Genomic DNA, 24888 nt, shown 5'->3' with positions numbered 1-24888 from the left:
AGTCCCAGCTACTCAGGAGGCTGATGTAGGAGGACAGCTTGAGCACAGGAGGTGGAGGTTGCAGCGAGCTGATACAACACCACTGCACTCCAGCCTGGGTGACACAGTGAGAACCTGTCTCAAAAAAAAAAGAAAAAAAAAGGATGGTATATCATAGTGACCAGTATGCTGGTGCTCACATTTCCAGGTGAACCCTGTAACCCAAATGCCTCTCTTCAGGATTAAGGCACTCATGCCCCCGCTGCTGGGTATGTTGGCAGCTTATAGCTTTCAGCTTTAAGTCTATTCTGGAATCACCCTGAGCTGGGTACTGCTCTCAGCAGGAGAGGGCCACCTTGCCCCTTGTGACGTGAGGAGGAAGCAGTGGCTTACTTCCAATAACTGGTCAGTAAAGTGTGGCCACCACACCTGAATTAGGATCAGCTCTGAGTGGTTAGATCAGCTTCAGGGCTCCCAGTGGAAATAGAAGAAACTTCTGTTGCAACTGCATCATGGTTCAACTTATCTCTCTCCCCAATCCTACTTCCTTTACTCCTTCCAAGGAGCTGTTCCCAAAAATACTCCCCAATGAAACTCCTGAATGCATATGTCAGAGTCTCAGACTCTGTTTCCCAGGGAACCTGACCTATGACAAAACCCAAACCAAAAGGCCTTGGCTGAGGTTGTGCAGAAGATATTAATGTCTTAAATTCTGTGGTTTCAGTAGGCATTTGAATGGCCAGGAATGCATCAAAAGCAAGGAGTTACACAGTCCTAACCCTCTATGTACAAATGATGTAATGAAAAGGCAGTGGGTAGAAGAGACGGAAGTATGGGTTTCAAATTTGTGAAAGACTTCAGTTTCATTTCTGTCCTTTCTACTCGTAAGCCGTGTGATCTCTCTGAGCTTTGATTTCTCTTCTAGGCATTTACTAAATATCATCTGAATGCCCAATCTGTGCTAGAATATACACAGCCAGGATGCTAAACATTATACAACAAGCACGTAGACGTTAAGAATAGTTCAAGAGAGAACCCTGGACAAAAGGCTTGAACCTCCAGCAAGGATCTTTGTCTCATTTATCAGGCATTGCCTCTGGGACAATTTCTTTTTCCAATGCTTTATTTTTTTTCCACATAAATTGTGAAATGTATATACAAAGTATGCATATCATAAAAAAGGGTTTTAAAAAGAATAAACCTCTACCTCTCAACCTTAAGAGTTGTTTCTCAAGCTTAAGAAACAACACTGCCTGGAAAACTTCAGATTCTTTAGCTAAAGTCAAAGATGGTAACATCGACCATCTGAGCCCTTGGCACACAAGGGGTGATCAGTAAAGAATAGCTATGGCTATTAGAAATGGACGGAACGGCCGGGTGCGGTGGCTCAAGCCTGTAATCCCAGCACTTTGGGAGGCCGAGACCGGCGGATCACGAGGTCAGGAGATCGAGACCATCCTGGCTAACACAGTGAAACCCCGTCTCTACTAAAAAAATACAAAAAAACTAGCCAGGCAAGGTGGCGGGCGCCTGTAGTCCCAGCTACTCCAGAGGCTGAGGCAGGAGAATGGCGTAAACCTGGGAGGCGGAGCTTGCAGCGAGCTGAGATCCGGCCACTGCACTCCAGCCTGGGCGACAGAGCGAGACTCCGTCTCAACAAAAAAAAAAAAAAAGAAAGAAATGGACAGAACTATCAGCCTAGAGATGATTATTAAACTAAACACATCCTAGACCGTTATAACTCTAGTCACAATTAAGAGACCCCTCTATGAAGTCATACCCTATACATCAAATGTACTGTTTTAAGTTATTTTCAGATATAGTCCATTAAAAGAAACTAAGTCTTCCTTTCCATAAGATGACATATGCTTATACCTGACTCTGTGGAGTTCAGCTCCTGATTCCTCAGGCCCTCATGGACAGTCCTCGAGGATGGTACTCTGGGTCGAGAAAACACAGTAAAATAGTGAGATAATCCTTAAGATCAGTAAAGTGTGAGGCTTAGCTTCCTTCAAATCTAAGAAGAAAGCAAACGTGGCATGTTGCAAAATCTGTAACAGAAGGTACTCCCTTGATGATTTTTTTTTTTTTTTTTTTTAAAGAACAAAGCTGGGCGCTGTGGCTCACGCCTGTAATCCCAGCACTTTGGGAGGCCGAGGCGGGCAGATCTTAAGGTCAGGAGATAGAGACCATCCTAACATGGTGAAAACCCATCTCTACTAAAAATACAAAAAATTAGCTGGGCGTGGTGGCGGGCACCTGTAGTTCCAGTTACTTGGGAGGCTAAGGCAGGAGAACAGCGTGAACCTGGGAGGCGGAGCTTGCAGTGAGCCGAGATCGCGCCACTGCACTCCCGCCTGGGCGAGAGAGGAGACTCCATCTCAAAAAAACAACAACAAAACAAAACAAAACAAAAAAAGAACAATTATTTTTAAAACTATATATAGGGCATAATGAGCCAATGGATGTCTGTATACAGCATTGTGATACTACATATTCAAATTTTCTCTTCATTTATTGGGCAAAAAAAATTACAAAATTTCTTGTGAGATGCTTAAACCACAAATAACCTACTCATTTTTCAATAGTCAAAGAACAGAAACTTTATATAGGGTCTGTTTTCTTCATCCATTGGTTTTCAAATTAAAGACAAATTATGTTATTTTTAAAAACCCAGAGGCTTATTCTGTATATAGCAATCACTGAAAAAAGGCTAATTTATCTTTTAGAATGCATCCTAACTAAAGCTTTGGATCAGTTTTGGCAACTAAGTCAAGGAAAAATCCAAAGCCAGTCTTTTTTTCATTATCATCTCACTTCTCTACTTGGGGTAAATGTCTATGGCCCTTCTCTCCACTTCTGTTGTTAGTTTTATTACCCACAAAGTTACAAAGGTTTAGGTAGTTATAGAATTTGCTATATACAGAATTGTTTCCCCCTACTCAAATTCATATGTTGAAGCCCTAGTGCTCAGTGTAACTGTATTTGAAGATAGGGCCTTGGGGAGGTAATTAAGATTAAATGAGGTCATAGGGTAGGCCGTAATCCAATAGCACTGATAGCCTTATAAGAAGAGAGGGGTCCGGGGGTGCCGGGGAGAGAAAGATTTTTCCACCATGCAAGAACACAGCCAGAAGACAGCCATCTGCTAGCCAGGGAGAGTGTCCTCACCAGGAACCAAATCCACCAGCACTTTGATCTTGGATTTCTCAACCTTCAGAATGTAAGAAAATAAGTTTCTGTGGTTTAAAGCAGGGGTCCCCAACCCCAGGGTCACAGATCAGTACCCATCCATGGCCTGTCAGGAATGGGGCCGCACAGCAGGCAAGGGAGCATTACAGCCTGAGCTCAGCTTCCTGCCACGTCGGCAGCAGCATTAGATTCTCACAGGAGTGGGAACCCCATTGTGAACTGTGCGTGTGAGGGATCTAGGCTGCAAGCTCCTTAGGAGAATCTAATGCCTGATGATCTGAGGTGGAAAAGTTTCATCCAGAAACCATTCCCCACCTCAGTCTGTGGAAAAACTGTCTTTCACAAAACCGGTCCCAAAAACGTCGGGGACCGCTGGCTTAAAGCCGCCCAGCCTGTGGTATTTTGTATGGCAGCCCCAGAAGATTAATAGAGAATTCAGCACCCCATGTTTTAAAACACACATATACACACAGAAACCTTTGTACTTTTAAGGTTTGAAGGCATTACTAATTAACTGTTTCTCAAAAGCTATGCGTGCAGGTATGTTACAAATGAAGAATTTCTTGATGGGCACAAAGTCACTCCTTTGAATGTGTCTTTTCTTTTAGAGTTGTCTTCTACCCCAAGCTTTATTTTTGTCCACTGTGACAAATCATATCCTAATTTACAATTTTTGCTCTTCCTCAATGAATACCAGCATGGGGACTCTTATTTTCTTTCTTTTATTCAATTACCTTAAGGTTCTAAAAGCCAAAGAAAACTCAATTTAGACACCATCTTGGGAATGCATTGTACCCTTTTGTATATAATGCCATTTTAGAAAATACATATACTCCCAAAGTATACAAATGATCAAATGTTGAATTAAAAAATTATGCTTCCATCTGAGAAAATGAGGAAACATACCCTCTGAAATAGTTATTTTTCTAGATATTCTAACTTGTGAACTGTTCAGACACATTATTACATTACTTACTGTTTTTCTGGCTGAACCACTGCAATTTTCCTCTGTTTATGTACTGTAGGAAGAAAAAAATATATAAATGCCAAGAAAAATAAAAAGACAAAGGAAAATTTATATGTGTATTAAGGTTACATTAGCATATTTAAAACTTGGTTCTGTGTGAGAGTGTGTGTGTGTGTGTGTGTATATACACACACATACAGTACTATAAATTAATGCTTATGTCTGAATATCTAGACTGAGGCACATTTTCTTGGTAGCGGTCTTTACACAAAGAGCAAAAATAGTATTTTCAAGGCTCCCTGGGTCAGTAAGTGTTGGGAAAGCTGAATATCCACATGAATGAAGTTGGACCCTTACCTTAGATCAGTGGTCCCCAACCTTTTTGGCACCAGGGACTGGCTTCATGGAAGACAATTTTTCCATGGACCAGGGGATGGGGGGTCGTTTCAGGATGAAACTGTTCTACCTCAGATTATCAGGCATTAGATTCTCACAAGGAGCATGCAACCTAGATCCCTCATGAGACAGTTCACAGTAAGATTCACGCTCCTATGAGAATCTAATGCCGCCCCTGATCTGACAGGAGGTGGAGCTCAGGCACTAATGCACACTCGCCTACCACTCACCTCCTGCCATGCAGTCCAGTTCCTAACAGGCCATGGACCACTACCGGTCCATGGCCGAGGGATTGGGGACCCCTGCCTCATATCATATATAAAACTTAACCCAAAGGGGATCAAAGATCTAAACATAAATATAAGGGTTAAAACTATAAAACTCTTAGAGAAGAGCATGGAAGAAAACTATAAAACTTATTCTTAATAGTCAAAAAATGGAAACAATTCAAATGTCCATCAACTGTTAAATAAACAAAATGTGTTATATTTATAGCATGGAATATTATTCAGCTATATAAAGGAATAAAGAACAGATACACACTACAACATGAATGAACTCTGAGAGCAGTACGCTAAGTGAAAGAAGCCAGTCACACAAGACCATGATCCCATTTATGTGAAATGTCTAGAATAGGCAAACCTATGGTGACAGAAAGTAGATTTGTGGATGCTGGGGGTGGGGATTGATTGCTAATGAGTACAGGGCTTCTTTCTGAAATGATGAAAATGTTCTCAATCTGACTATGGTGATAGTTGGTATGTCAATTATAACACCATAAAGCTGTTTAAAAAGGGGGAAAGTGGGTTGCCACTTTTGAGGTTAGGTTGCAGAAAGACTCTGGCTTCCATCTTCCTCAACCTCTGTTGCTCTCTCGCTTCCTCACTCTGATAGAAGCCAGTTGTCATGCTGTGAGCTGCCTTACGGAGAGGCCCACATGGCAACGAACTAAAGGAAGGCTCCAGCCAACACCCAGCAAGGAGCTCAGGCCCTCAGTCCAACAGCCCACAAGAAGACACATTCTTCTTGTGGTCTGAGTGTTTGTACTCTCCAAAATTCACACTGAAACTTATCCACCAATGTCCTGGTATGAAAAGATAGGGCCTTTGGAAGGTGATTAGGTCACAAGGGCAGAGCCCTCATGATGCAGAATAGTGCTCTTACAAAAGAGACCCACAGAGCTAGTAGTCCTTCCACCATGTGAGGACATGAGAAGGTGCCAACTATGTACCAGGAAATGCGCCCTCACCAGACACTGAATCTGCCAATGCCTGGATCTTGGGCTTCCCAGTCTCCAGAACTGTGAGAAATAAATTTCTGTCATTTATAAACTTCCCAGTGTGTGGTATTTTGTTACAGCAGCTAGAATGCACTAAGACACTTGCCAATAATCATCTGCATAAAGCTGGGAGCAGATCCTCCCCACAGTGAGCCTTGAGGTGACTGGAGCCCTGGCTGATAATTGAGCACAGCCTGTGAGAGACTCAGATCCAGAGGACCCACCTAAGTTGCACCCAAATTCCTGACCCACAGAAACTGTAAGGTATTAAATATTTGTTACAATAAATAACTTCCTGTGCAGGAACAGATAACCAGAATGTCATTTTTCTTCTCTGAAATGTCCAGATTAGTTTTAACTGGCAGCAGCCACACAGAAGATTATTTAACAATCAATCCTCTAACCCAGAAATAGACAGATACCTCGTGCTCGGCGAGGAGTGCTGAGGGGGTGGCCGTTGGTTTCACACCAGCCCAAAGGAAATATATCCATGGATTCCACACTCACAATATATTCAGGTATAGGCTTCTTAGAACCTGTTTAGATTTAAAAAACAAAACAAAACAAAACAAAAAAACAAAACTTTTTTTAGACCATTAAATAACCTTCTTCATAAACTATTTTCTAGATAATGTTCTACTCTTGTAATAATGCAGACACAAGTCTCTTGACACAGAAATCATACATTGTCATGTATGATAAACATTATGAAAAAAAAGTAAACTGTCCCCCATGTAAAACTGTATCAGGACCAAAATGGGTAGAGAATATACAAGGTGACACTTAAGCTAGGGAATAGCAAATAAGAAACTGGAACTACCACTGGTATCATTCAGACGGTTAGTATCACAGTCATTTCAGACAAATAGAAACCAAATGGCAAAGGTGACAATTCTACTCAATGAGAACATCAGTTCTGGTACTTCGGGAGTAAGCCAGAAAAGAACAGTGAATTCAAATCAGGAAGTGATTTGGCAAGTTGCTGAACAAGGATTGCATAAAAGTCTACATTCAATATTACTCTTGATATCTGCATTAAATGCCAATTCTACAAATCAGAAATAGTAGGTACTGTCTCAAAGTCTGACTATTTGGTAGCAGGCTAAAAAAGCAGCTCAGGACATATACAGTAACCATAGCACTGAGTACTCATGCAGTGCCTTGCATTCATAAACCTGTCCGATTATTGAGTATTACTTTTAGTACAGTTTATCATTTGTACTCTATATACTTTTTGGTTCCACTGGGCTACAGCAACCAAAATATTATCTCTTCAATAAGCTAGGTGTTAATGTTCATGCTGGTATAACTTGGTCACATCAAAATACAAGCTATTTGACTTATGTTTTCCCCTTCCAGAAAATAGGAGACTCTATAGTAAAGAATTTTTATTTGTATTCATTTCCTAAAATTTGAAATTTGAAAGCCAAGGACAGAAAAATAAATGTTTCGCTTAGAGTCTTGCATTACAAAAGTCTCTGAACAAGATCCCCATTTAACTAATCCATTAAGTTTAAGAGACCACATTACAGGATTAAACAGGAAGCTCAAAGGAGAGTGGTCACAGGAAGGCTTCTGGAGTGCTGGCACTCACCCTCCAGCTGGAGCCACAGGTAGGAGCCTCTCACTGCAGTGATGGTAGCAACACACACTTCCTCAGGGAGAAGGGGGTTCACCGCCTCAAGCTTCATGTTCTCTTTAAATTCATGTTCAGAAATTAACTAGAAAATGAATGAATCAAATCCATTTACTGGATTAACATAGTATCAACTCATGTGCTCAGCTAGAAAACCTTTTTCAAGTAGTACTTAATCCCTAGGTTTAAATATAACATTTATTTTGCATTGTTTTGCTTTTTAATGAAGCAAAAGGAAAATGTCTGCCTTTCTTGGTGTTATAGAAGTATTCAGGAAGTACACTCTTTGATGTCAGATATTCCTGCATTATTGACCTTGCTCAAGCTGTATAGCCTCTTTTTGCCTCAGTTTCTTCACCTGTCAGATGAGGTTGAGAACTCCTATCTGGCTGTGCTATTACAAGGTATCAATGAAATAAAGTCTCTAAGGTTCTGTATCCTGAATCAAGTGGCTATCAACACTGTTGACTCACTTCCCCTCACATAAAGCACCCCATCATACCACAAACTGCCTGGTTCATACTTGTATGTGTATCATAAAAGGCAGTCAGGATAAAGAATGTTTATCAACAGTGAGAAAGGGTCATTTAAAACAGAAAAATATCCAGCACCCGAGTCAAAATGGACAATTGAACATCTGCATTTGAGTGTTCTCTCTTCTGACACCTAACTTAAAAAATTAAAGTTGTTTTTGGTTTGCTTCTGTTTTGAAGACAAAAACTTAACATCTATATTAAGATGGATGTAACAGGAGAGGAAACAACATTTTATAAGCTAAAATTTAGAACAGGATCTAGAAACTAAGTTAAAGAAAGGCGAATCTACGCTGGCAGTAAAGAAAGTGAAGAACCAGGTACTAGGCAACTGGAGGTAGAGGAGACATAGTCAAAACAAGGAGGATTTGTTGAAAACATTTAAGAAACATTTAGGTTATGCCATTGGCTCCTCGACTCCATGCATTAGGGAAACCATTCCTTCCTCTCCCCTACAGAAGGTGAGACTTATCCTCTGGATAGGGTAAAAGAGAAGATGCCTAGGTAAGAGGACACAAGGAACTGCTGAGGGCATGCATGCCGTGACAAAAATAGTGGTTAGCCTATGGACTGCTGAGAGGTTCTGCCTATGACCCACCTGCCTATGACCCACCAGGCAGAGGACTAGAAGACACTTCTTATGGTGATATGGTAAGCCCAAGAAGAAACACATATGATATGGATTCAGGTTTCCCCAACAAATGGTCAATCAGATAGGAAAGTTCAAGGTTGACAAGCTCCATCTACTTGCTCAGAGCTTCCAATTTTAGTCACCCATTCTTAAATATAGCACCAACCAAGAATTACTAGACACCTAAGAAGATGAAAGTTGAGAGTAAGAGAGTAAGAGAGACCAAAACAGACAAGCAACTTGGAAAAAGCAGTGATTATGCAAGAAGAAAACTTCCCAAAAGGTGTGTGTGGGGGGGGGTGGATTAGGGGTGTTAATTAACATCCTCTGAGAGATAAGAAAAACTATTGCATCCTTAGAGCAAGAATAGTATGATATTAAAAATAAAGAAGTGCTGAGCACAGTGGCTCACGCCTGTAATCCCAGCACTTTGGGAGTCTGAGGCGAGTGGATTACCTGAGGTTGGGAGTTCGAGACCAGGCTGACCAACACGGAGAAACCCCGTCTCTACTAAAAATACAAACAAATTAGCCGGGCATGGTGGCGCATGCCTGTAATCTCAGCTGCTTGGGAGGCTGAGGCAGGAGAATCGCTTGAACCCGGGAGGCAGAGGTTGTGGTGAGCCAAGATCGCGCCACTGCACTCCAGCCTGGGCAACAAGAGCAAAACTCGATCTCAAAAAAAATAAAAATAAAAATAAAAATAAAAATAAAAATAAAAATAAAATAAAATAAAATAAAATAATGTGTCATCCCAGCACTTTGGGAGGCAGAGGTGGGTGGATCGCCTGAGGTCAGGAATTTGACACAAGCCTGGCCAACATAGTGAAACCCCATCCTTACTAAAAATACAAAAACTAGCTGGGTGTGGTGGCGGGCACCTATAATCCCAGCTACTAGGGAGGCCGAGGCAGGAGAATCTCTTGAACCTGAGAGGCAGAGGTTGCAGTGAGCTGGGATCATGCCATTGCACTCCAGCCTGGACAACAAGAGCAAAGCTCCATCTCAAAACAGACAGACAGACAGAGAGACAGAGAGAAAGAGAGAGAGAGAGAAAGAACTATTCAGAGTTCCAGAAAATAAAAAACATGATGCCAAAAATTAAAAACTCAAAAGGAAGGTCAAAAGACAAAGTTTAGGAAATCTTCCAGAAAACAAAGCAAAAAGACTAAGAAACATAAAACAAAGGATAAAAAGATTAAAAAAGCAGAGGTTTGATCCAGAGGGCCACAACCAAATAAAAGAACTTCCAGAAAGAGAAAAGAGATAAAACGGAAGGAAGGAAATCAAAGAAGTGATTCAAAAAAATTTCCCAACACAGAAAGGCATGAAGATCCAGAGAGAAAGTGCCCACTGAGAACCCAGCACAGTGGATGAAAAGAGGCTCGCATCAAGATTCATCACTGTGAAAAGTGGTTCTATAACCTTCCAGAGAGGGGGAAAAAAGCCTGTCACCTACAAAAGAACAAAAATAAGAATAGCTTTGTAACTTTTAACTTCTTGACAGTAACATTGGAAGTTAGAAAGCAAGTGAACAATGTTTTCAGAATTCTCAAGTAAATTAACTTCCACATTGAGCCAAACTATGAATCAAGTTAGTAGAGTGAAGACATTTTCAAATATACAGTGTCGACAAAACTTTACTTCCCTTGCACCCTGTTACAGGAAGCTACTGAGAGATGGGAATCCATCAAAACAAGGAAACAAACCAAGGAAGAGGAGGCCATGAGATCTCTACAAAACAAGGGACCCCAAATCATACAAAAAGGGAGTGGGCAATTCCCTGGGTGACAAGGATATTTCCACGATTAAAACTACACGGCAAGGCCAGCACAAGGGCTCACACTTCTAATCCCAGCACTATGGGAGGCCGAGGTGGGCGGATCACCTGAGGCCAGGAGTTCGAGACCAGTCTGGCCAACATGGTGAAACCCAGTCTTTACTAAAAATATAAAAATTAGCCAGGCATGGTGGCGGGCACCTATACTCCCAGCTACTCAGGAGGGTGAGGCAGGAAAATCAATTGAACCCAGTAGGCAGAAGTTGCAGTGAGCTGAGATTACACCACTACACTCCAGCCTGGGTGACAAGAACAAGATTCTGTCTAAAAAACAAAAACAAAAACAAAAAACAAAACAAAAAAAACAAACAACAACAATAAAACCCACAAAAACTACACGGCAAGTCTAAAGAGCAACCCATCCAGAGAGACAGAGAGTGGAGGTTGCTAACAGGGATGTCTCTTTAACAAAAGTGTTAGGAATCACAAATTTCCTGATGTGACTGCTTTTGCTAATGAGAGACTACTAGGAGGTGTGGAAAGCAGCAGCAATAGATAAAAGAAAATTAAGTAAATTAAAAACAAGGAAATTAATACTGAGGATAAAAATTTTTTAAAAGAAACAATCATAATATACTGCAGTGCCAGGTGCAGTGGCTCATACCTGTAATCCCAACACTTTGGGGGGCTGAGGTGGGCAAATCACTTGAGGTCAGGAGTTCGAGACCAGCCTGGCCAACATGGTGAAACCTCATCTCTACTATAAAAATGAAAATTAGGTGGGTGTGCTGGTGGGCGCCTGTAATCCCAGCTACTTGGGAGGCTGAGACAGGAGCATCTCTTGAACCCAGGAGGCAGAAGCTGCAGTGAGCCGAGATCATGCCACTGCACTCCAGCCTGGGTGACAGAGCAAGACTCTGTCTCAAAACAAAACAAAACAAAATTGTAGTGCTCAGCTGTGAGTAATATTTGAATGCATATCATAATGTAAAAACTCATTTTGTATTTAACCAAAAATTGTAATATAACTCTAAAGGAAGAAGAACAGGGTAAGACAGAGAGGAAAGGAAACAAAAAATAACTAAATGCTAATTTATCATAATATAGAACCAACAGACTCAGCACCATAAGACAGGGTGAAGTTAACTTGTTTTAATAAAGTCAAAGTTTTAAAATTAGAACCAAGTGACATGTCTAAAATAAATGACTCAAAAGATAGAAGCTTTTCATTTTGAAAATGAAGAAATACAACTACTAGAATTACAGTGAGAAGAACAGGAAGTAGTTACTTCTCGGAAGGGAGACTGTGAAAAGGGGTAGGGCGGGGACTGCTATTTTACCTTCTAAGCCTTTTATTGCTACATGGCTTTTTAAACCACATGCATGTATTATTTGGATAGAAGAATTTAAATAAGCTTAACAATTTTTCTCCACTTAATATTTCAACAGTTTTTCCTATTATTGAATCATGAAAAATAATCATAAAATTTCAAATTCACATGATTTCAGCTAAGAAAAAATAAAACCAATAAACTTATAAAACTAACTTAATTAGCAAACTAACTGATTCACTTCTGCAGTAAATGTATTTTCCTTTAGACCATGTGATTACAATCACCACTGTGCTCATCTGGATTAAGTGAGATGATTATCTTCAGAGTAATAACCACGGAAAGCAAGGGAAACGCAGCAGTCCCCGCAGCCCTGCATAGTAGCCATGAGGTCGTGGGGGTCCTCACCGGAGGGAAGCACCTCTGGGGAGCAGCTTCAGCACCACACTGTTTGAGGTAGTCAGCCCAGTCAAAGTCCTGGCTTGGGTAGCCTAGGTGGGGACAAATGAACAATGATTCACACTGCCACACTGCACATGCTTGCCTGGCTTCACCACTCACCAAGGGTCCACTCACAACTTCCAGTGCTGCTAGTCTGACAACTTTGATCATTTTAGAGGGGCAAAAAGCATTCTATAAATCTAGAGCACTGTTAATTTTATAAAACAGAGCAACTCTGGTCAAACTGTAATAAGACAATGAGACTCTTTGGATAAATTTTTAAACTTTCAAATTTCAAACTAGGCATTTATTTTGAGCACTATTTTATATGATTAGTTGCTGGCGATTTGCCAAAAGAATTTAAGATAGTTATGACTGGATTTGATTTGTATATATAAATCCACTCTTATTGTCAATTCTAAAGGGCTCAGGCTCTTAAGGAAAAGAGACAGCAAATAGTACTAGTTAATCTGCAAAGACGAAGACTTTTTTTCTTCATTAAAGCTATTTCCTGAAATGTGTCTGAGATATCACTGATACAAATGCTCGTGTCATTTTCAGATTCATATATTACAGAATATCAATGCTTTTTAATCTAAATCATGTGTTTATTTTAGAAAAAACAAGCTTAGCGCCCCACTTAAGTCTACTAAGGTTCTTGACGGAAGCATCTCCAAGCTGGTGCTGACTCAGAACCATCTGCATGCAAAGAGCTGAGCAAGGCCCAACTGCCTACTGTGTCTGAGTTGCTCTCAGCCTCCCGAGAGCTTAATGTCTCACAGGCAAAACACAGGCTACTCAAGTCTATGCCCTCTGACAGCCCAACAGTCCCTGCCTACCTGAGACTGGCACTATGTTCTCCCTTTGCCCCCACCTCAATTCCTGACAGTACATTTTCTGCCATTTTCAGTTATCTACTACCTTCCCTCTATTTACAAAGACACAGTTGATTTGTCTATAACAACACTGAAAGCTTCAGTGTTTTTAACAATTGTTTCTTCCTTTTCATATAGAAGTGGCAAGAAGAGTAAAGAACTTGGGATATCCAGAGCGTACCTGCAAAGCAAGAACTTCCTTCTGTGGCTATTCCACACCATACCCTCCAACCAGGCATTCTTCTGCTGTGTTCACTAATGGAGGAGAATCTAGGAAGTTCTGTTGATATTTCTGCCTATTTGCCCCTTGAAGGGGCTGGGTTGTACTCATTGAGCTTGTCACTCTTCCTAGGAATAAGCTCAATGCCTGGCTTACAGCAAACATTACATAAATGTTTGTTGGATGAATAAAAGCTAATGAAAGACAAAAGGTTCTGAGTGTATGACCCTTGTTAACACGAAAGAATACTTCCAGCCCAGTGTTCCAGCAGTCACCATTTAGAAAGTGATGCTATGCTTTACTGAAAACCTACTAATAACATATACATAGACTGCCAATCAAATAATCTGATTTGCTAATATTAAAAAATCAGATAAACATCTGAAATGTTCTAGATTCTCTAAGTTTAAAAATATTAAAAATTTCAGTGAAGCTCAACTAAAACCATTAATTAAGCACCTTGATTAAAGGATCAAAGACTATATTTTGCAAAGTTGCAAATATCAGGAAAACGAGCTTTTATTTTCCTACCTACTGCCTGAGTCCTACTCTTCACCATAAACCTCTCTCTAGAAAGTTCCCTCCATGATAAGACTCAGACACCTAAAGATAATCAGTAATCTACCTTCTAACTCTGGCTCTATGGCCTCTTCTCACAAGCCAGCCCCCAAAGCTCACTGTGCATCCAAGCCCACCGCTCTGCCACCCCTAACAGACATAAATGGAACTAAGGAGCCAGCATAGAACCCAGGTTGGAACCTGGCTTTCTAGGGGGTTATGAGGGCACAGATAACAAAGTCAGAGGATAGAACACACTCTCCTTTTTTTTTTTTTTTTTTGAGATGGAGTCTCGCTGTCGCCCAGGCTGGAGTGCAGTGGCGCAATCTCGGCTCACTGCAAGCTCCGCCTCCGGGTTCACGCCATTCTCCTGCCTCAGCCTCCCGAGTAGCTGGGACTACAGGCGCCCGCCACCACGCCCGGCTAATTTTTTTGTATTTTTTAGTAGAAATGGGGTTTCACCGTGTTAGCCAGGATGGTCTCGATCTCCTGACCTTGTGATCCGCCCACCTCGGCCTCCCATAGTGCTGGGATTACAGGCGTGAGCCACTGTGCCTGGCCCACACACTCTCTTTAATAACAGTTTTTTAGCTCAATTTATGACTTTGAAATATGTAAATATATGGAATCTAGACCTTTCCTTACACTTTTCTCAGACCCCAAAAACGTTAGGAACAGGCTAGGGCATGAGAAGAGGGACAAAAGATTTAAGCAATGCCATCTTATCTCAAGGAGAAGCTCTCAAGTAACAACTCAGAAGAGAGCAAATGTGCACCTGGAGGGGGGCTGATGTGTAGGCCATTCTTCAGACTCCACTGCACAGGGAAGATGCCAGGACTGTCGGCGTGGCACACAAAGGATCGCCGCACATGGTTTTCAGGTCTCAAGTCATCCATTTCCACCAGAAAGTACTTCTCATCAAAAACCTATACATGCAATTAATAGATGAAATAGACAAATGCATGTGCTTTTTTCTTGGCACAGCCAAACATATTACAAAAGTTCATACTCATGTGGGTATTAATAATACTAAACACTAAATGTTAACTCTGTGTTATATAATGCATATAATTACTGTTTTAATTAAATGCTTTTCATGTATCAATTCAGTTTCAATCTTCTTAATCGAAAGAGGTAAGTACCATTTTTTAAATATATATATAAAAAATACATATATACTTTTTGGAGACAGAGTTTTGCTCTGTTACCCAGGCTGGAGTGCAGTGGCATGAACGTGGCTCACTGAAGCACTGCAGTCTTGACAGCCTGGGCTCAGTTGATCCTTCCACTTCAGTCCCTTGAGTACCTGGGACAACAGGCATGCACCATCACGCCCAGCTAATTTTTTAATTTTTGTGGTCTTGCTATATTGCCCAGGCTTGTCTCAAACTCCTGGGCTCAAGTGATCCTCCTGACTCAGCCTCGCAAAGTGCTGGGATTACAGGCTTGAGCACCACACCTGGCCCAAGTACCACTACCAACTCCATTTTGCAGATAAGGAGAACGAGTTCAAACACAGGTTAAATAACTTGCCCTAGGTTACAAAATGAGGAAGAAGCAAAATCTGGATCCAAACCCATGTAGTTGGGCTCTGAACAAAATTTAGTCTAAACTTAGTGAGAAGCTTAGTTTAAGCTTATGCTACTGTATATTCGTTTTTCAAATTCTAGCCCAGTTTCAAATGCCAACTAACGAACTTTATTTATTTACTTATTTAGAGACGGAGTTTTGCTCTTATTGCCCAGGCTGGAGTGCAATGGCACAACCTTGGCTCACCACAACCTCCGCCTCCCGGGTTCAAGCGATTCTCCCACCTCAGCCTCCTGAGTAGCTGGGATTGCAGGCATGCGCCACCACGTCCAGCTAATTTTGTATTTTTAGTAGAGACGGGGTTTCTCCATGTTGGTCAGGCTGGTCTCCAACTCCCGACCTCAGGTGATCTACCTGCCCCGGTGTCCCAAAGTGCTGGGATGACAGGCGTGAGCCACTGAGCCCAGCCAAAGAGACAACTTTATGAACCTCCTCTGGCTTCCCACTAGCCCTTCCTTCAGACTCTAGATAGGGCCTTCTGGCCCCACTTTCAGGCTCAGAATCCCTCCTTGCTTTGAGAATAATCTTCTTCCAAGACAGGGAAAACTTAAATCTCAATAGATCAGACAATTTAGCACCCAAGCAACTATTCCTCTAGTCACATTCAACTTTGGCTTCTATTTTCAGTAAATGTGCTTCTGCTCTAGTTGGAAACTGAAATTCTCTGGCCAATGCCTCAGTTGTAGTGACTGAGCAGGGCCTTGATAACCTTACTTCTTACTTTTGTCAGTATTCCAAAGGATTAAATCTGAATCTAGAATACATAGCTGGAGCCAGGCCACTGCTAGAACTTTTAACACTAATTGCCTAATCCCCAACTCATCTCCTCATTCCAAAGAGCTCTGCATCTAGTTAGATGTTGATAAGACTGCCTGCCTCCAACTTTACAGATACCCTGCCTCCTAAAGGAGTTAAATCTCCTTTACTTATATACACCTAGGCCTGCCCCAAAGAATGCGTCCCCTACTAGTCTAGTGCCCAGGCCCAAGACTGCTTTGGCTAGGGTTACCAAGCTCTGAAGAAGGAACGGGCCACAGCAAACTGGACAAATACAAAACGTGCACAGAAGTAATTCTAACTGCACAGCTTAGAAGGAAAAATGGGTTGGATCAATAGAGCTTAAAGACCAAAACACTACCAATTTCCTAAACCAGTCACCTTGACAGGGATTCTTACCAAGAGAGTTATCCCCATTTTACCTTAACAACTGTAGCCGGAGAGATCCCAAAAGGAGACCAGGGGTCTACAGCTTCCAATTTCATGTTTACAGAGAATGTATGAATGCCAATAACTTGTTTGTCCTGAAATGCAGACACCAAAAGGGGATGAAAACATAGTATCTGAATCAATTTTACACTTACATGTAGCTGAATCCTACTGTGATCAACAGAAATATCCAGCTCTGGTAAACCCTATAGTTTTCTTCTTTTTTTAAAATGTGCAAAACTAGCCAATATAATTTTCTTCTCTGGAAAAAACTATTCAGGAAAAAACAAAAACACAGAAAGTGCTTCTACTCTCTACATTCAAAGACAAGGAATATCTGGAGGAAAAAACAAATTTATTTTATAAGTTAGGCGTATGTAGTTAAGGGTAGAAAAGATTCAAACTACTTCAGGAGAACTTGGGGAGAAAATCTAGACAACTGTTAGAAGAAAACAAGGATGATCACCAGTCCAGCGCTAACACACCCTCCATTCTTACCGACTGCAGGGGCTACTTTACACTTTCACCCCTGGCGTTGCTTTACTCTACTGTAAGTGGAGCAATACCGATCTATCAAATGTTTTGTTTTTACCTTAAATAAGTAAGATGGTAATGGCTCTTCCTCTTCCTCTTTCACTTTGGCCAAAATCTCTTGCCACTCAGCTTCATTTTTTAGATGTCTGATGGCTTTAATAAAACATGACAACATGCTTTAGATGATGAGAAACTTATACTTTTTACCTGTCCCGAAAGCATTCACATAAAAAAAGTCACTTTCCACTGGAACTAGAAAAGGGTTCAAGCCCACTTATATCCCTCTACACTTAAAGAACTTGCACCTTAACTTCAGCACTTCGCTCTACGAAGAGCTTGGACAGCTTGGCTTTATGAAAATACCTACAGTAAGATCACAAGGATTGCTGTAATCCATAAAATTGTAATATAACATCCAAATTGGGGCACATAATAATAAATGCAAATTGATTTAAACAGTAACTCCAGAAATACCAATATTATTGGTATTTCTTTTAATCAACAATTTGCTGTGACCCAATTTTCTATATACCTAGCTAAATGCTCCCTAGGTAATTTTTTCTTTATTTTATCTAGGTCAAGGGTCAGTATGGGTTGGCACAGAAGTCTATGAAGTATATCAATAAGTGTGGTAAATTATAAAAACAATAAAAAGAAAAGAAAAATGGGCACTTGGCCAGGTACGGTGTCTCATGCCTGTAAACCCAGCACTATGGGAGGCTAAGGTGGGCGGATCACTTGAGGTCAAGAGTTCGAAACCAGACTGGCCAACATGGTGAAACCCCATCTCTACTAAAAATACGAAAATCAGCCAGGTATGGTGGCGTGTGTCTGTAATCCTAGCTACTGGGGAGGCTGAGGCACAAGAACTGCTTGAACCCGGGAGGTGGAGGTTGTATGACACTGCACTCCAGGCTGGGTAACAGAGCAAGACTCTTGTCTCAAAACAAAGAACAAACAAACAAACAAAAAACAAAAGCAGAACAACAAGAACAAAAAAGAAAAATAGGTACTTAGTTTAACAACTCCACATAAACTGTTTTGTAATAGCTCTACTATGATAATTAACAAAGGTTTTCATAACATACAGAATGTATTTTTTTTAGCCTCATAGATATTAATAACATAGCATGTTAATGCCACAGAAGAAAAATGCTCTATTACTCTTCACCTGAAGGAGGCTGAAGCTCATATCCCTGTTGAGCAGCCCAACCAACGTGATGAAGAAATGGATCCAAGTAATACAACCAATGTTCGTAATTGTCAGAACTTTCAAGTCCTTCATAACGTAGCTTCAGCCTTCCCCCAATGTTTTCTACTACAGTAACAATCCAAGTGCTTAAAGAGTCCTGGAAAGCTTGACATTCTAGTCTGGATCCTGGAGCAATGAGATCTAAAGGATTCCTCCCATTACGGAGCTGTAGGATTAAAAAGTGAAACAATCCAGTAAGAGAAATTAACATAATATTTTTGAAAAACCACCTTCTAAATGATCTCACACCAGCCTTCGTATTTTTTACCCATTCAAAAGCCACTGACACTAAATTGTCTATCATCATACAAACCTCTTACAGTATTATTTCTAGGTGATATGAAAATGTTTATCTTAAAGAAAATCTATCTATAATGCAGTAAAATTGCTCTAACATATCTCTATCTCTAGGATTATGTTATGTAGTTTTATTTAGTAAGAATTTTTAAAATATAATAATTCCTCATCTATTATAAAACAAATATGGGCCAGGCATGGTAGCTCACACCTGTAATCCCAGCACTTTGGGAGGCTGAGGTGGGCAGAACGTTTGAGGTCAGGAGTTCAAGACCAGCCTGGTCAACATGGTGAAACCCTGTCTCTACTAAAAATACAAAAATTAGCCGGGCGTGGTGGTGGGCACCTGCAGTCCCAGCTACTTGGGAGGCTGAAGCAGGAGAGTCACTTGAACCCAGGAGGCGGAGGTTATGGTGAGCCAAGATCATGCCACTGCACTCTAGCCTAGGCAACAGAGCAAGACTCTGTCTTAAAAAAAAAAAAAAAGCAAATATCAAAATACCATCATCATCATTAAAGAAAAAAATCAAACATGACAAAAGTCAAAGTCACCTATAATCCCACCTCAAAGAAAGAACCACAAGAAACACTTTGGCATACACTGTTTTTCTCCATACAAGTCAACATTCACCTCTGCCAGTCAGTCTGTTTCTATTTTTTGAAAAATGGAAACACTACATACTGTTTCTTAATTTGTTCTTCACTTAGTACATCATAGGTATCTTTCTACAATAGCATATATAACTCTTCCTCATGTTTTATAGTATTTTATGATATTTTACATTGTAAATGGGCAATAATTTATCCAGTTACCTACAGATAGTATTTCAGTTGTTTCTGATTTTTTATTGATGTCATAACAATGTTCAAATGAACAGAGTAAAAGCTTTTGATTACAGCGATGGAAAGGAAAAGTTTAACTCTCACTATCTAAAAGTATATTAAAAACTACAATAAAGAAAAGAAATTCATTATCAAGTTATCATTTAACCATTTCTAATACACAACCTTACATTTTTTTCCCAGTAAAAATTGCTCTGTGACACTTACATATCCAGATATGCAAAAGGACATATGAACAAATGAAGAAAAGGATTGAGAGCTAAAAGTCAGCATGGCAGAGTCATGGTCAATGAAGAGTAGAATAGTTTATCAATTCATCCATTCATTAAAATGTTACTGAGTGTTTAGTACGTGTTAGACCCTGGCTAAGCATAAATAAACGAGTCAGAGTACAAAAAATAAAAACCAGTTTGAAATAGAGTACTCACCAATCAAAATTTAAAAGGGAATGTGAATGGATCATAGAAGTAAATGTAAGGCCTAAAACCATAAACCTCTTAGAAAATACAGGAGTAAATCTTCTTGACCTTGGGTTAAGCAAAGCCTTCTTAGATATGATACCAAAAGCACAAGCAACAAAAGAAAAAAAGATAATCTGGATTACATCAAAATAAAAAATGTTTATGTTGTAAACAATAAAAAGCCACAGAATGGGAAAAATATTTTCAATATTTTGAAATGTATGTATATTTTGAATGCATAATAATACATTCAACTTAATAATAAAAAGACAACCCACTTTAAAAATGGGCAAAGAAATGTCTCCAAAAAGGATACAGAAATGGCCCATAAGCACAAAAAAAACATACTCAACATCAACAGCCCTTAGACAAATGTAAATCAAAATGAGATGCCACTTCATACCCACTAAGTCAGCTATAATAAAAAAGACAACAAGTGTTGGCAATGATGTAGAGGGATGGGAACCTTTATACATTGCATTTCACATATGCCACAAAGAATTTTGCCAGTATGACAGAAAGTGACAAGATATAACTTAGAAGTGTCATAACCAATAAATCCATTTCACAAAGTCAAGAGATCTATATTCACTAACAAGCTCAAAGGCTACACTAACTTAAAAGGACTGCTGAAAAGCAGGTGGAAGGCAGGATTACAACAGGTCCAATGTCTTCTGAGCAAAAAAAAAAGGGTGGGTGGGGGGTCTGCAAGTCACCTGGGGTGGGAGTTACAAATGTCCACCTTGAAGCAGAATCAACCCCTGCTCAGTTTCAGAGTGAAAGCCCTCAGAAGGTCCTATTTTCCAACTGTATAAAAGAATCTGGGAAATTAGATTTTTTATGTGTTAGCAACTAATTCAGAAAATATTTAGGCACTAAGCAAGTCACCAGTTTGCAACCTCTAAGGGTAAGTTTAAAATTCCCAATACCTGTGCCTATGTCTCTAATAATGTTTATTTGCTTCAGAGTGATAAATAAGCAACCGATTTTAAGATTCTTTGAAAGATCAGATGGGTTTTCCACGCCGATGTGGCATATAGTAATACTCACGCCCTCTAGCAGTGGAACAGGAGGACTACATGCTCCTATTAGGGTCTGCCGCAGAAACTCATCCCAGTCAGATATTTTATCTCTGATGCCTAGATGAGGGAATAAATGACTGATTACTCAAAATGCCAGCCAACAGAACGCACAGAAATCGAACCAGTGGAGATGGTTTAGAGGTATTTCTCATTTTAAGATCTAAGAGTCAAACATACTGCTTCTTTGAGAGCTTGAAAGATAAAATAAAACCAAAAATACTTCTCTAGATGGAGCTACTTTCTGGTTAGTTTATTAAGAGTTGTATATAAAACAAAGAGAATAGGCCCAACTACCTGTTCCTAAAATTTTATCCAGAAGGTACCTTACTTTATTTTTTATGATGGAAATTTTCAAACATACAAAAAGAAAAATGATCTAATGAATCCTAAGTGCCCTGGCGTCAACAACTGTCACCTCATGGCCAATCTGTTTCATCTAAACCAGGATTTACAATCTACAACCCATGGGCTTAATTCAGCCTACTGTCTATTTTTGTTAACAAAGCTTTACTAAAACACGGCCATATCCATTTGTTTACATATTGTCTGTGGCTGCTTTCACACTACAAAGGTAGCGTTTTAGCAGCTTTGACAGAGATTGTATGATTAGTAAAGCCTAAAATATTTACTATCTTGCCCTTTACAGATAATTTGCCAATGCCTGGCTTATACCTCACACTCCGCCCATGCCCAACCAAGGATCAGTTAGAAGACAATTCCAGATAGCATACAATTTCATCCATATATGTATTTCAGTACATATTTCTAAAAGAAAATATTTTCTTACAAAGTGTTATATAAAGGTAATCAGTAGAACAAAAATAAGAACCTTTCTATATGCCGAAAGAGAAACTATATGTGTAAACAGGATAGATCACATAGTTAAAAAGAAACTACATACACACAAAGTATGTAACATTTAACAATATAAAATTGAGGCTATGTATATTAATAATATCAATAAGTGTTAATGTTAATGGACTTACTCTTCCATTAGAAGTAAACAAATAAATTCAGATTTCCTCATAAAGCAAAATCAAGGAAACCTAACTGTATATGGAGCTTGCGAGATAATCACAAAAGAGGAACTATTTCAGGAACTATTACTTTAAAATACAGTAAAATGTGAAAGTACGTCCCCAGTTAGGGATATATACTCTAAGGACAATAACAACAACAATAAAAAAAATGCAAAGAAAAAATCTTAAGCTATTTTTAGTAATCCTATTGTTAGTGGTAGACTTGATGTTATTACTTTGAAATAGTTGTTTGTACGTGGTAGGCAAAAGCAAATAAAGAATGAAATATGGTCAGGTGCGGTGACTCACACCTATAATCCCAGAACTTTGGGAGGCCGAGGCAGGCAGATCATGAGGTCAGGAGATCGAGACCATCCTGGCTAACAAAGAATGAAATGTGTAATTGAGAACTAGGATTTTCAGCATGATAGAAACGAAATAAAGCTTAGGTGGATGAGTTAAATGAAAGCACTATCTTTCTGAATTTGTATTAGAAGCATCATGATGTAATTTATCCTGAGAAGAAGAAGAAATGCATTAACTCTAGACACTGAAAAGGCCAAGAAACACCAACCCAGCGACAATGAGCACACCCAGGTCTCTATTTATCTTATCTCCACTGCTTTACCTATGTTCTTTTTTTTTTTTTTTTTGAGACGGAGTTTCACTCTGTCGCCCAGGCCGGAGTGCAGTGGCGCGATCTAGGCTCACTGCAAGCTCCGCCTCCTGGGCTCACGCCATTCTCCTGCCTCAGCCTCCAGAGTAGCTGGGATTACAGGCGCCCACCACCACGCCCGTATAACTTTTTGTATTTTTAGTGCAGACGAGGTTTCACTGTGTTAGCCAGGATGGTCTCTGCCTCCCAGGTTCAAGCAGCCTCCTGCCTCAGCCTCCCGAGTAGCTGGGACTACAGGTACATGCCGCCATGCCCAGCTAATTTTTATATTTTTAGTGGAGGGGGGTTTCACCATGTTGGCCAGGCTGGTCTCAAACTCCTGACCTCAAGTGATCTGCCGGCCTGAGCCTCCCAAAGTGCTGGGATTACAGGTGTAATCCGGCTACCATGCTGGACCATAATTCAGGTAAACCTTACAGAAATGAAAGAGGCCTTGTAATACATACTGAAAGGCATTACTATATATATAGTAAAATCAAATGAGGGCAGCTACATCAAAATTGTTCTAATGAAAGTACTGAACTTTAAAGCAAAAATAACACCATGGCTATTTAGGAAAAAGACCAAGTTTCTTACAAAGGAAAGAAAACATGATTTTCATCAGAGTTATTAACAATGGTTTGTGCCAAAAGACAATGGAATGTAACATATTTAAGAAATTTAATGAAAGAGAAAATATGAGAGAAGGATTTTATATCTAGCCAAACTGAACTTCAGATCTAAAGGCTATATACAAACTGTTATGAACAGGTAAGAACTAAGTAATATTGTTCCCATGAGCCCTTTCTAAGGAGTCCACTAGGGAATGAGCTTCAGATGAGCAAATTAATGAGGTAACATTAGCATGAGAAATGGTAGTGAATTAAATATATATACAACTATAGAACTTAAACTAAATGATGGTTGTAAGAGAGATACTATGGTATATAATAGCTGCATGCTCTGAAAATGTAGTTACAGTATTACTATAAAAACTATGGGACAAGAATGCGGAAAACGTGAATAGTTGTATAAGCCTACTCATTGTCTTAAAAAAAAAAAAAAAAAGCTTTCTTGCCATGTAATTTAACTATTTAACTTTTAAGTGTTAACTGGGAGTAAAAGGATATTACCTGAAATGAGATGCTGAAGGAAAGGAAACAGCTTATAGCTAACTTCAGTATTGTTTATAGAAACAACAACAAAATAGAAAGTAGTCCAAAAATAGAGAGGACTTAAGGCCAGAAGTTTGAGACTGGCCTGGGCAACACAGCAAAACTCTGTATCTACAAAAAAAAAGTTTAAAAATTAGTTGGGTGTGGTGACACACACCTGTAGACCCAGCTACCTGGCAGGGATGAGGTGGGAGAATCACTTGAGCCCGGGAGTTCAAGGACACAGTGAGCTAGGATCATGCCAATGCACTCCAGCCTGGGTGACAGAGCGAGACACTGTCTCAAAAAGTAAAATAGAACGAAATTATTGTAAATGTTATTGGAATAGCTGGTAAAAACTGAATAAGGGCCAAAAACTGAATAAGGGCCAGGCATGATGGCTTACGCCTGTGGTGCTAGCTATTAGGAAGGCTGAGGCAGGATGATCACTTGAGCCCAGGAATTGGAGACCTGCCTGGGTGACATAGCAAGACCCTGCCTCAAGAAAATGGAAATGAAAATAAAAATAAAAATACTAGAAAGTGATATAAATATAAAAATAAGACCATGTTTATTAAACAATGTTTCTTTTAAAAAACTGAGTACTATCTGTAGATTAAACAACAGTATCGTATCAAAGTTAATTTCCTCATTTTCATATTTTACTGTGACATGAATACTTTGTTTTCAGAAATATATACGGCATTTTTGAATAAAAGGGCATCATGTCTAAAACTGACTCTCACATGGTTCATTAAAAGAACATATGTAAAGCAGCGGAGACAAGATAAAGTAAACATAATATATGTCAACATTAACAACATTTGGAGAAACTTGGCAAAAAGTCTCCAATAATTTTCCATAAGATTCTTATAACTTTCGGTAAATCTGAAATTATATCAAAGTAAGAAGTTAAAAGAAAAATACCAAAAGTCAGGTGTTTTCATTATTTTGAGACAGCGTCTCACTCTGTCATCC

At 39.7% G+C, this 24888-nt stretch overlaps 1 protein-coding gene across 2 annotated transcripts in view; it reads right to left on the bottom strand.

The window, feature by feature from the left end:
• SFMBT1 (Scm like with four mbt domains 1) overlaps positions 1–24888 on the bottom strand; it is a 148571-nt gene that overhangs the window by 10132 nt on the left and 113551 nt on the right. For both annotated transcript variants that reach the window (XM_025376088.1, XM_025376089.1), the window contains exons 5-14: positions 21051–21139; positions 18319–18565; positions 17206–17300; positions 16607–16708; positions 14593–14743; positions 12132–12214; positions 7408–7534; positions 6236–6349; positions 4148–4190; positions 1855–1919 (exon numbers count right to left, since the gene is read on the bottom strand). In XM_025376088.1, the coding sequence (XP_025231873.1) occupies positions 1855–1919; positions 4148–4190; positions 6236–6349; positions 7408–7534; positions 12132–12214; positions 14593–14743; positions 16607–16708; positions 17206–17300; positions 18319–18565; positions 21051–21139 (1116 nt within the window). The remainder of the gene's footprint in view (positions 1–1854; positions 1920–4147; positions 4191–6235; positions 6350–7407; positions 7535–12131; positions 12215–14592; positions 14744–16606; positions 16709–17205; positions 17301–18318; positions 18566–21050; positions 21140–24888) is intronic.

Source organism: Theropithecus gelada, chromosome 2 (genome assembly GCF_003255815.1).
Source record: "Theropithecus gelada isolate Dixy chromosome 2, Tgel_1.0, whole genome shotgun sequence".
Classification (NCBI taxonomy): domain Eukaryota; kingdom Metazoa; phylum Chordata; class Mammalia; order Primates; family Cercopithecidae; genus Theropithecus; species Theropithecus gelada.
This window is presented reverse-complemented; position numbering and strand designations above follow the sequence as displayed.